The 12,710-nt window shown below is 39.6% G+C and overlaps 1 protein-coding gene across 5 annotated transcripts in view; it reads left to right on the forward strand.

Moving 5' to 3' along the window:
- Positions 1-1,477: 1,477 nt before the first annotated feature.
- LOC131683907 (ubiquitin-conjugating enzyme E2 Q2) overlaps positions 1,478-12,710 on the forward strand; it is a 63,023-nt gene continuing 51,790 nt past the window's right edge. For 2 of the 5 annotated variants that reach the window (XM_058966308.1, XM_058966313.1), the window contains exons 1-2: positions 1,518-1,574; positions 4,530-5,241. In XM_058966308.1, coding sequence (XP_058822291.1) covers positions 5,080-5,241 — 162 coding nt within the window. In that variant the 5' untranslated portion in view covers positions 1,518-1,574; positions 4,530-5,079. Of the gene's footprint in view, positions 1,575-1,644; positions 1,806-4,529; positions 5,242-12,710 lie in introns of those variants that run through there. The other 3 variants (XM_058966310.1, XM_058966309.1, XM_058966311.1) reach the window with 3 other exon arrangements.

Consider the following 12,710-nt stretch of genomic DNA (forward strand, 5'->3'; position numbering starts at 1 on the left):
TTAATTTGGAAAAATTGTGCCAGTTTTTCATATGTATTGGTAGCGGGTGTCCTTACGAGTACACTCATATCATTCTTAAACCTTAATTATTCTTTTATGATTTTTAAATTTAAAAAAACCAAGTTAAACTCAACCAGCAAACTGACAGTTGTCCTACTAAATGACGTATCTGCAAATATCTCGTTCGCCTCATTGTTAACCGGGACAGCACCCCACACAGCATGATCTGGTACTTTGTCAATCCGCTAGCAACCTGCCATCTCAAGTTTTATCTGCAAACTATGGTAGATCTGATAAGGCAATCTATAGGGTCGTGCAAGTCGCATGGGTTTGGATGTGTTATTGTCCTAAAAGGAAACAAACTAAAAAATGTTTTTTTTTTCAATAGTTTCGGGCCAAAAAATTGAAAAAGGACTGAGATATTAACTCACGGTACTAATCTGCATCAGAATATGCCTTAACCCGCACACCCCTAAAGATCCCTATTGTCACATCTTGTCTTAAGCGAACCCTACAAATATTATCAATAAATCAATTATTGATCAATATATTCATCGTGTAAAACCAATTTAAAAACATTAATCCTGTAGAATTCAAATGGGATTGACGTATTGATGCTGTATTGTCAATATTTTTATTGACAATATTCTGGCCTCGTGTACACTGAGAAACAAAAAATATGCATAGTATACTTTCTATTCCCGTCTCTTTTCTTCTGTTGTGATTTTTATGCATTTTCTTGCATGTATATCTACACGCAACCGTAAAATAAGCTACAGAATAAGTTCTTTTAACTTAAATTTAGGTACTTTCGAGCTGTGCATCACTTTCGCACTTATTAGTGTTGTCAAAAACAGAACGAGAGATTCGACTCAGTCGAGGTCTTCCGTGCAGTAAGGTACTTTTGAGTTGTTTGGGGTATACTCAAAATTAGGTAAATTCAACTTAAATTTAAGTAAATTAAACTCAAGGTTGAGTTATTATTTTTGCCGTAGTTAAATGGAAACTACCTTCAACACGGTTTACCTAATTTTACATTCCTGCACCATACCACGAGATTGAGTCAAAAGTACTGAATTTTAGGTAGTTTTTCGGTGGCGTGTAGTAAGCGTTCAATGAGTGGATAGACCGAAAATGTTCAATGCATAAAATTTACAGCAGAAGAAACGAGAGGCAGATAGAAAAGTATGCTATCGATGCATAAATAAAATTCTGCGCTTTAGTTCGAAACATAAAAAAAATTTCAGTGTATTGAACTGAAATAGTACCCCTCGTCGGAGAAAATTTTCTTTTGTGGAGGTAAAATTTAAATCGATGACCCCGCCACGCATGTGTCAACCAGCTGTCATCTCGATCATTCGCCACTCAATTTTTGCTGAACACAATTTTCGTTGAAAATCCCGTCCTGCTCACTCTGCCGCACAGCCACATATTCTGTTGGTGTTTTTTGCTGTTGGGTGTCGAGAGATCTTTCTGCTCTCGGCACAGTAACGGTGAGTTCGCTTTTCTCGTTTGGTCGCGGTGTCTGTCGGACGTGTTTGCTCGTACATTAGTGAGGATTTACTTTTTTGATGGTGATTATCGCGTCGTTATTTTATTCATTCCCTGCCTTATGAGACCTAAAAAGTGTGAAAAGTGGTGCAATCTTGTTTCGCAGCATATAATTACACGGTCGAGCTAAGAACAAGTACCGATAAATGTGACGAAAAGGGAAGAAAATTTTGTCCAAATGATCCCCTCCCCCCTGAGAAGAAAGATTTTTCCTTGTTGCATTTCGTCTTGCCCGAGTTGGATAAATAGCTGTGGTAGTGTGTTGGTGTGATTTTTGAGTTACAGCTACGACGGTTTTGCTTTCGTGAAGAAGAAATGGAAACGTTCTCATTTTGTGTTGCTGTTGTGTCGGACTACATTGTTGCCAATTGCTGGGAATCGATTGGTTCTTTGCTATAGCAAGTCTGCGATTCACTAGTTTGCCCGTTACCGATAGTGTTTATAATCAGTGTAAACAGTACTAAAAAGGGATTTGTTAAAAAATTTGTATTTTATAGCTTCATATTATCGTTATGTTTTTAATAATTGAAAAAAGAAAATTGAAACTATTAGGTCACATCTTGAGTACTTTTTTTCAAATAGATATTCAGCAATCGATCATTAAATAAAAAATACAATTAATTCGTCTGCTTCCTTTTTGGGTTAAAAAGTCTTTGGAAAAAATTCTAATCCTTTGTGCTGGGTTGGGAATTGATCCCAGGTGAGCTGCATACAAGGCAATCGATATACCAACTACGCTATGACCACCTTCTAAATATAATTAATATTTTATTAACCTTATCGATAAAACGAAACTTTCTAAATGCAACAATACATGTACCCTTAAAACTTCAGAGCGATCTTTAATTGATTTTCTACGAAAATGTAAACATGTAGGGTAGACGAGCCCTCATTTATCTCATTGGTCAGGATGTCACACTATTTCATTGATAACTCGGATGACTGTCACTGGATTGCGCTTAAATATGTTACAACTTCTTTGTTTTGTTCCTAAGACGTATTTCAATGGAAAATCTGGCCCGGAAAATGTAAAATACTCGTGCATGAGCGATGTGAAAAGCCGAGTACAACGCACCCTTATTCATCCTACCTTTTATGCTAATGCGCTGAGTAGAGATAGCGGACACTGCTCTAACTAATGTATTCAAATGGGTGGGATAAATAGAGGTATTAGCATGAGTTAGGGAGCAGTTACCCTATGCATTATCGGCTTCATTTGACAATGGTTTTAGCTACATGAGCTGGCATTTTTAGCAGTTACCCCAGCAACAGAATAAATGGTTGAATGGTTATTGTGTCTATCAACGGAATTTTTTAAAAAAATTTAACAGTTATCGATCGAAGAAGTTCTATGACTTGTCAGCTGCATTAGGAAACCCAAGGCCTGTTTTATCTGTGAATTTTAGGCTGACCAAATGGAGATATTGAAAAAATCGACATTTTTCCCTTTTTGATAAACCGAAGCTGTCAAAATATTCTTTATTCTCTAGATATAGTCTCATAACTCTTCTTGAATGGCATGAATTATTCTTAAGGAGGTCTTTCAGCGCAAAATAAAAAATATATTTATTTTCGCATCTTTTAGATGAGAAATTTATGCTCAAGAAACCTTTTACTCGAATGTAATGCCCGTCAAATGCCGACAAAATTGGGTCCAATAGCTGATAAAACGGGTCGTCGCTGTATTAACAAACCTTTTTCGAATGATTTTCGTTGTGATGTTTAAAGAGTGAATATGTGAGACGAAAGACAAAATTGTCAGAAAAGAGATTTTTATTTGACTACTTTCGACCGCATGGAGTAGTCCCTTCGATGGCAAACTCAGCAAAAGGTTAAAGGTCATAATGGGTAAATGGAAAGTGAGATCATGGCAAAAAAATTCATGAAATTTTTATTTATCGTTTTATGTACAAAAAAAGTTTGACCACGTTTTTTTACGTCTGCTGTTTTGGAAAGGACCAAAAACAACGAATGGATGATTTGATTATTGTTTAAGGACATCCTATTCAGTCATCAGTGTCATAAAATGGCAGCTACCGTTGCATTTGTACACCTTGTTCCAGGTTAAATGTGTGCCGTCGTGTCTTGCACTAGATAAACCTTCTAAATAAAACATTGCGTGTTCACACAAGATAAAATTACTTGTTGCTTTAAAATTTAATCTCATTGACTAGCAATTATATCGCGTTCTATCGAGCTTTGGAGACTTGTAACTTTAATTTTCATAACGAATATTGCAGCAAATCGATATTCGTCAAGAATAGTTCTTGTAGAATTTGGGATAATGGTGTAAAAGCCAACTGCCAAATTACCGCGAGGGTAAATAACGTATGAACCGTTCCTACACCGTTTTACCATAATTTTTGAAAACAACTGCAATTAAAACCCTCTCTTTCATAGGTATATTGTCAGCATGTAAAATGCGAGAAGGGCTCAAAACCCACAACTACGCGTAAAAGCCACTAAACCTGTAAATAAACTAGTTATATAATTTGCGTTTCCACTTCGTCTCATCGGATTCTGGAGCGGAAAACACTAGTTTTATAACTAATTCAGTACATATAGTAAGGCTGTGGTCAAAATACACAGGAAATTTTTTGTCGAACCATAGGCATAATTCAAGGAAACGGATTTTGTATCCCAAACACATTTAGAGAAACTTGGTTTGAACTGCTTTTGAATTCTAGCGATAAGTAAACAGTTTGCTGAACAGCTGTCTAATTTTCTTTGATGGCGTTATGAAAAATATCGTAGATTCAAATTTTGGCAGAAAATGTAGGCGCTATAGACCCAGTCAGAATGATTTGTCACACACGCAGCGACAGTTTAAATTTAAAAAGCTTGAAAGCTTTTGGGACAACTCCGCCTAGTTCACTATAGAATGTGATCCATTGTTAGATACGATTTTTAAATTATGCTTTGAATTTCCTTCGATGGAAGCTTTTTTCTTTCGTTTATTTTTTGCTCGGTGAGCATAGGTTCGTCCAACATCTTCCCCCAGATTCTTTTACTGTTGATTTTTCAACGTTTATACATTTGAGATACGGGCATTACTGAATTATCGGTTGTCGGATTAACAAAAGCTGATTTTTACGATACACTGGCAACACTAGCAAAAGTCAGACGGTGGTACTCTGCTGCTGACGGATCGCGAAAAACAGCAGTTTGGTGTAGTGCTGAAGAGGAAGTGAAGTGAACGCAGTTTCAGAAATCCTAGCGGAAATAAGTGCAGAAAAATATGATCCATTCCCCAGCAGAAACCACCTAAGATGGGACATTAATAAATGTGCCAGTGTCATTTGATGTGCCCCACTGAAAAATTCTCCCTAATCCCAGAAGAGCAATCTGTTCGAGTTGAAGGAAGATAAATTACGGTGAAAACAAAGAGAATTGAAAATACCAGGAAAGAGTGAATTACGTTCGACAACCGACGAAAAAAGTCGAGGATTTGCCAAAGTAGTGCTTTGTGGCACAGGAGTTCCTTGTGAAGATAAATGTGTTGAGTGAGGCAAAAACTGGTCATAGGAAATGGCGTGTTTGAACACACTGAAGCTGGAGATAAAAACGCTGGAGCAGATATTCACTAAGAACCACGAACGGTTCCAGATCCAAACCGCTTCGGTGGACGAGCTAAGCTGCCGTTTCATCGGCCGCAACGGAAAGCAGTACGACATCCATGCTAATATTACGGTGAGTGCGCTGAACCTTGGCTTCATTTTTTCTTTTTTTTCTGCCTGAACAGAAACATACATATACTTCGCTCGGTGCTCTTTTGGGTTGTCTGTCTCTTTCCCTGCCGTGCGGTTTGCGGTACCTGTTTTGCTTATTCATTCATTTATTAGATTTGCCTGATTGAGGCTGATCGCAAGGGTCCCTGTCTATGGTAGTCTTATATGAAATTGCGGTTTTTACTTGGGTGAAACTTAACATTCACCTAAGGAGCTCGACAATTTCTCTACCGATTTTGACTCAGATTTTTTTTTTGAACTTTATTCATATAATTTGAAATCTGATGAACGTTTTCGATAGCGTGAGTTCTTTGAGAGCCCCTCGTTGTTTACTTTACCTTCCACTAATAATAATAATATAATAGACAAAACAGTCGTCCTTTGATATAGGTCTGGGTCATTTGGCATAAGGTCATTAAGCATAACGGACATTTGGCATAATGGTTATTTGGCATAATTTTGAGAATTGATCACCCTTAAGGACATGCTGAATCATGTGAAGCGATGCCAAAATCACAACAAAGGTTCGGTTATGTTCACGGAAACGAAAAACTACCTAAAATTGAGTTCCTTTGACTCAATCTCGTGGTATCGTGGGGGAACTTAAAATTAGGTAAACCGTGTTGAAGGTAGTTTCCATTTAACCACGGCAAAAATTACAACTCATTGATAGGTTTTTTATACTCAAATTTAAGTTGAATTTATCTAATTTTGAGTATACCCCAAACAACTCAAAAGTACCTTCCTCCACGGAAGACCTCGACTGAGTCGAATCTCTCGTTTTGTTTTTGACAACACTAATAAGTGCGAAAGCGAGGAACAACTCAAAAGTAAGTTAAAAGAACTTATGCTGCAGGTTTTTTTATTTAACCGTGTTCGGGTTACGTTCAGCATCTGTCTGCGGCTAGAACGTACTATAGCGATAGGAGATGGCACGCACACAAGCCTATCGTTCAGCAATCAGCTGATTGATTTTTGTACCACGTGTTTTATTTGTTTTGAAAAATAAAAAGGTGCAAATTTTCCAAGCAAATCAAAACTTCGCGAAAAGAATCTATTCATCTGCATGTGCTAACATGTTTACATACAGTGATAAAATTTCTAAGCAATCTGAGGTACAACGTTTAAGTTACAAACGATTTTGTCTTGCGCGCCAATGCAACGTTTTAATTTTGACGATGAAATAAAAATAAGCAGAAACGACGGCAGCCATTTTAGCTGCCACCTTGTGACTCTATTCAGCATGTCCTTAAGGTCATTTGGCATAATATATTTTATCTCCAAGATAGTGGTCATTTGACAGGACTTCTAATTTAGCGAAAAGTGAGGATCATTTGGCATAAACAGACATTTAATATAACGGACGTTTGGCATAATGATGACAAGTGACACTGATGGCCAAAAACCGGAGAACGCGAATTCAGAGCAGTTAACCCAATGCGGCGTCACTGTTCTGATTACGCGTTGGTGTTATTGAGGTACCACTTCTACTACAGCGGTGGTGAATGAGCAGAATATGGTGTTGGTTTCATAGTGATCAGGAAGCGAGTTATTCGGTGGAATCTGATAAACGACCGAATCTGTGCTAAGAATTAAGGTCAAGCGTGGACGATGAGGAAGGCATATAGGAATACATTCGAAGTCTTCGAGCGTAAAGTGCTGTGGACAATACTCGGCGGGACTGGCGAAAATGGAGTGTGGCGCAGACGCATTAATCACGAGTTGTACCAAGTATATAAAACAGCGAATATTGTTAAACAGATAAAATCCGGCAGACTGCAATAAGCTGGTCCTGTGGTACGAATGTCGGTAGAAAGAATTACAAAAATAATTTTCAGAAGGGAGCCAGGAAGAGGACGCCGACTTCGTGGAAGGCCACGAACTCGGTGGCTGTACGTAGTGTAAGAGGACCTGAGATCCCTGAACGTACGGGGGAACTGAAAGGTCGCTACCCAAGACCGTCAAAAATGGAGCTCTACAATACACACGTGACGCCGTTCGCCAAAATTTATGGCGGTGCGGATAGTTTTTGATAATGGCGGGAAATAGAAACGACTTTTTGCTCAAACCTTGCCATGTTGGCTGTTGTATCTGCGTTTTTCAAAACGAAGCAAAGGACTGATGACGTAGAGGTATCATAAACTTCCAATATAACCCAGGGATTTTCGACCGGAAATTAATTATAGTCGAGTAAATTCATATGAATCTTTTTCTATATGGCGGAGTTGTCGTAAAGCGGAATATTTTCTGAAAATGGAGCTTAGACTAGCGGAAGTCTAGCCTTTCTTCAGTACTATCACCTGCGCAATGCAGTATTGATATCATTGAACACGTTAGGTCAAGCAGAAAGATTCGTTTTGTAGAGTAATCTAAAACACGTTGTTGAAAGTGACAGCGTAGGATTTTAGGTTCCTGTGTAGACGAGAAATGACAATATAGAAGTAAGGTTACATGGCCCATCACCGCGTACCCGTTCTAAGCTAATTGCAAAATGCAGGTCGCAATACGGAGAAGTAGCATCCGTTACACCTGATACTTGAAGATAATCTTTTGTCTTCTACTTGACTAAACAACTCAGAACTCACGGAATTAAAAAGACTACGCTATGCACACTTGAGACAACCTACGGCCCTGTTACGTTATCGCTATGAACCATATCAAACAATCGAACGAAGAAAAACGAAACGATGGATTTAAGCCTGCACGTTTCGTTTTGGCAGACTTCGTATCCGAGTCTTAGCAATAAACAGGACAATTCCATGACTAACGCAAGGATCCTACTGATTACTAAGAATCCTTCCTGGCTGAGACTCGAAAATACGACAGGTTGCTTATGAAACCAACGCCTTACCCTTTTAACTGGCAGAATAAGGTCATTAGTTAGAAGCCATGAGTATCGTTTGGTGAAGTTGTTCAAGATAGGGACTTCTGCTTATAGATTCAACCCTTTTTAGTCTTTCGTACAGCGATAAATAAAGTCGTTTACTAGGAACATTTGGGTTTGTTCTTAAAAGGAACTGCAGCCAATGGTGTACACTTTTCACTGATGGTGACTTCATCACATTTCATCACACATTTCCCCCTGCGGTATGCTGAGCGGCGAAACTGAGAAATTTTTATTGGGTCACTTGGGTGATCAGTTGTTTGGTCCGACTAACAATAGATACCTCGAATTCAAGGGGGAGTGGCATGCAATGGGAGGAACAAAAATTCTGTATTGTTCATACCCAAAATAATTAGAATCATTAGGCCTATTTGATTGTTGATCTGTGCACTGTGACTAACATAGCCTTTGGCAATGTATTGATGTCTATCAGCAGTTTGAACTACTGAGAGACACCAGTTAATCACGACCGTTCTGAGGGTGGGATTCAAAGGTTTTCACCCGTTAGAATCGGCAGGCGAATTCGTGTTTTAATGCCGGATGTTTTGGAAGTGCGGGTAGCGTCGGGATCTGATGTAATTTCGAATTGTTTTTCCGCTTTTCTGGAACTTGGAAGGCTTTTGCGTTTATGTTTGTTTATTACCTTCACAAACAGGCCCCTTGACCCCAATGGTGGTTGCTTAAACTATAATTAGTTTAAGTTTCAAAACAGCCAATATTTTCGTTTTTATCGAATTCTGCGTCCGGTTGAAGTCGAAAGGCCTTCACCACACTTCGCTGGAATCTGGTAACAGTGCTCTGGTAACCATAGTTGGTTCTCCTGAACGGAACTCGCAGAAGAGAGTTATTACGTAGAGCTCGAACGCAAGCTTGAAGATTCAGACGTCCGAGGATTGTAAGGCAATCCACTCTGGCGGAGAGTAAGTCCTAGACGAACAGGGCTCTAGAGCAGTTCCTCGGAATGCTGACTGTATCGAGATGTATTACCTGGCAACGGTTTTCATAGCTCGGCAGTTCGAATCTGTTTCGCTATGGGAGATGTCTAAGGGTGAAGCGTATGAACCGGCGTTGGACAGCCTCTATTCTGTCAATCCCGTTCTAGTAGTACGGATTCCAAACAGCAGAACAATATTCTAATGTTGAGCGGACTAACGCGCAAACAATCGAACGAAGAAAAACGAAACGATGGATTTAAGCCTGCACGTTTCGTTTTGGCAGACTTCGTATCCGAGTCTTAGCAATAAACAGGACAATTCCATGACTAACGCAAGGATCCTACTGATTACTAAGAATCCTTCCTGGCTGAGACTCGAAAATACGACAGGTTGCTTATGAAACCAACGCCTTACCCTTTTAACTGGCAGAATAAGGTCATTAGTTAGAAGCCATGAGTATCGTTTGGTGAAGTTGTTCAAGATAGGGACTTCTGCTTATAGATTCAACCCTTTTTAGTCTTTCGTACAGCGATAAATAAAGTCGTTTACTAGGAACATTTGGGTTTGTTCTTAAAAGGAACTGCAGCCAATGGTGTACACTTTTCACTGATGGTGACTTCATCACATTTCATCACACATTTCCCCCTGCGGTATGCTGAGCGGCGAAACTGAGAAATTTTTATTGGGTCACTTGGGTGATCAGTTGTTTGGTCCGACTAACAATAGATACCTCGAATTCAAGGGGGAGTGGCATGCAATGGGAGGAACAAAAATTCTGTATTGTTCATAGCCAAAATAATTAGAATCATTAGGCCTATTTGATTGTTGATCTGTGCACTGTGACTAACATAGCCTTTGGCAATGTATTGATGTCTATCAGCAGTTTGAACTACTGAGAGACACCAGTTAATCACGACCGTTCTGAGGGTGGGATTCAAAGATTTTCACCCGTTAGAATCGGCAGGCGAATTCGTGTTTTAATGCCGGATGTTTTGGAAGTGCGGGTAGCGTCGGGATCTGATGTAATTTCGAATTGTTTTTCCGCTTTTCTGGAACTTGGAAGGCTTTTGCGTTTATGTTTGTTTATTACCTTCACAAACAGGCCCCTTGACCCCAATGGTGGTTGCTTAAACTATAATTAGTTTAGGTTTCAAAACAGCCAATATTTTCGTTTTTATCGAATTCTGCGTCCGGTTGAAGTCGAAAGGCCTTCACCACACTTCGCTGGAATCTGGTAACAGTGCTCTGGTAACCATAGTTGGTTCTCCTGAACGGAACTCGCAGAAGAGAGTTATTACGTAGAGCTCGAACGCAAGCTTGAAGATTCAGACGTCCGAGGATTGTAAGGCAATCCACTCTGGCGGAGAGTAAGTCCTAGACGAACAGGGCTCTAGAGCAGTTCCTCGGAATGCTGACTGTATCGAGATGTATTACCTGGCAACGGTTTTCATAGCTCGGCAGTTCGAATCTGTTTCGCTATGGGAGATGTCTAAGGGTGAAGCGTATGAACCGGCGTTGGACAGCCTCTATTCTGTCAATCCCGTTCTAGTAGTACGGATTCCAAACAGCAGAACAATATTCTAATGTTGAGCGGACTAACGCGCAATAAAGCGATTTAAGACAGTATACGTACCAGAAGATTTTCGCTCTTCGGAAGATGAACCCAAGCTATCTTGATGCCTTATCTACGATGTATGAAGTATGTAGTTTGAACGTTAGTGCCGAATCCATAATGACTTCGAGATCTTTGATGTGAGAGTGTCTTGGAATGCTCGAGTCGAAGAAATGGTAGTTAAACTTAGTCGGATGGCGTTTCCGCGTGAACGTAACGATTGAGCATTTACTCGGGTTTAAAGCCATTCTGTTTAGATCGCACCACGTAGTAAAGCTCTCCAGTTCCCTCCGAAGAAGCTCGGCGTCGATTTTATCCCGTATTTGTCGAAAAACTTTCACGTCGTCGAAAGAAAGGCTGGATCCTTGTAATGTGGTATTAACGTCGTTAAAGTAGAGCACGAATATTACTGGACCGAGATGGCTTCGTTGCGGGATGCCGGATGTAGCGAAGAACGGTGCAGATAGACAGTCCTTAATGTTGATTTGGAGTTGCCTTCCATCGAGGTAGGAACAAAACCAGCGCAGAAGTTGTCCATGAATACCGAGTTTGTCTAGCCTCGCTAATGCGATATAATGGTTGATTTTGTCGAAGGTCTATGTGAACTAGAATCGAGGGAACGCAATCTTGCCCCGCGTAACTAGATGCTTTCAGTTTGGAATTTGCTACAAGAATGGCAGCATTATCGACACAAATTAGCTTAATAATTCGTCCTAAAGAAGTTGATCGGTACTAATTGGTGTGTGGGATGTGATTGGGAAAAATCGGAAAATTCCTAATAAAATTCATGAAAGTCTCAATTTGAAAATTTTTCATGTTTCATAGGCGACATTTTTTTAGTTATTGTTATTTTTTGAGATGACGCCGGATCTCGACGTTTTTGGAGTTTCTGGGTCCTGGTGAGACGATTTTCGAATGGCAGATTTTTTCGAGTAACAGCGAAATTCTCTAGAGAACTGCGTCGGGGGTTCATGTAGGACTTCTGCGATTTTGGATGGTTTCCGCCTTGGTAATTTTGTTGTTGGGCTTTGACCGCTTTGGTGCGCTCCTTGGTCATGCCGATTGAGCTGGCGGCTAACTATTTTGATGACGTTTCCTGTAGTACCTCATCCATACCACGATCCCACGCCGTGATCTCGTAAACTTAAAACGCCTCATACAATTAAATCTACGTGTTTAGCAATCATAAATTTGTAAACGCAAACATACAAGAGCCCGTTCTCACGAATTTATAATCCGCTCAAGCCGAAAAGCCCTGTCTCGTCCTAGTGCCCAGGTCCATGGTTTCATTTGGACGATTCTCAGAAAAAAGGGCCAACTCATACACTAGAAAAGTTTTAGGGCATCCTACTGGGAGACATTCAATAGCTCACGGGAATATGCAAAGAACTACACTGCCCTTGATCGCAAATCAGTTCCATAAAGATAGGAAATCCCATAGAAAGCGGGTCAAATATGCGATCATGGGCAGTAGACAGCTATACGAATGATATTATTAGCGCAAGGTTACACACTTGCTAGCACACGTGACGAGCAAACGTCACCTATTCAAATACATTAACATACAAATGCTTGTGGCCTTTGCGTTAACGCTAACCTGGGCATAACCGTGAATGTACAGTCGTGGGCGCATAAGTGATCAAAAATATACTTGCACCCAAACATAGAAAAAGTCACACCAATACTGCCAAGAAACTTCCACGCAACTTTCGAATCAAATGATAAAATTTACATTTTCACTTGTAATAATTGTTCTTCGACTGCTTAAAACGGTCATTACTGTGATCCCTCCAAATCAAAAGAACGTTTTTTTTGTGAAATAATATTATTCGCGTTAGTACGGCCGTTAAAAATGAAAATCAAATGATGTAACATTTACTAGTTATTCATCAAATTTGAAGTTCAAATGACTAAATAACTGGATTTCAGCAAAAATGATCTTAAAATTTTACTGCTATTATTGGTAATTTTGACGAATTGTTTCTATTTTTTACTGCGAA

This window comes from Topomyia yanbarensis, chromosome 2 (assembly GCF_030247195.1).
Source record: "Topomyia yanbarensis strain Yona2022 chromosome 2, ASM3024719v1, whole genome shotgun sequence".
In the NCBI taxonomy this organism is placed as follows: Eukaryota; Metazoa; Arthropoda; class Insecta; order Diptera; family Culicidae; genus Topomyia; species Topomyia yanbarensis.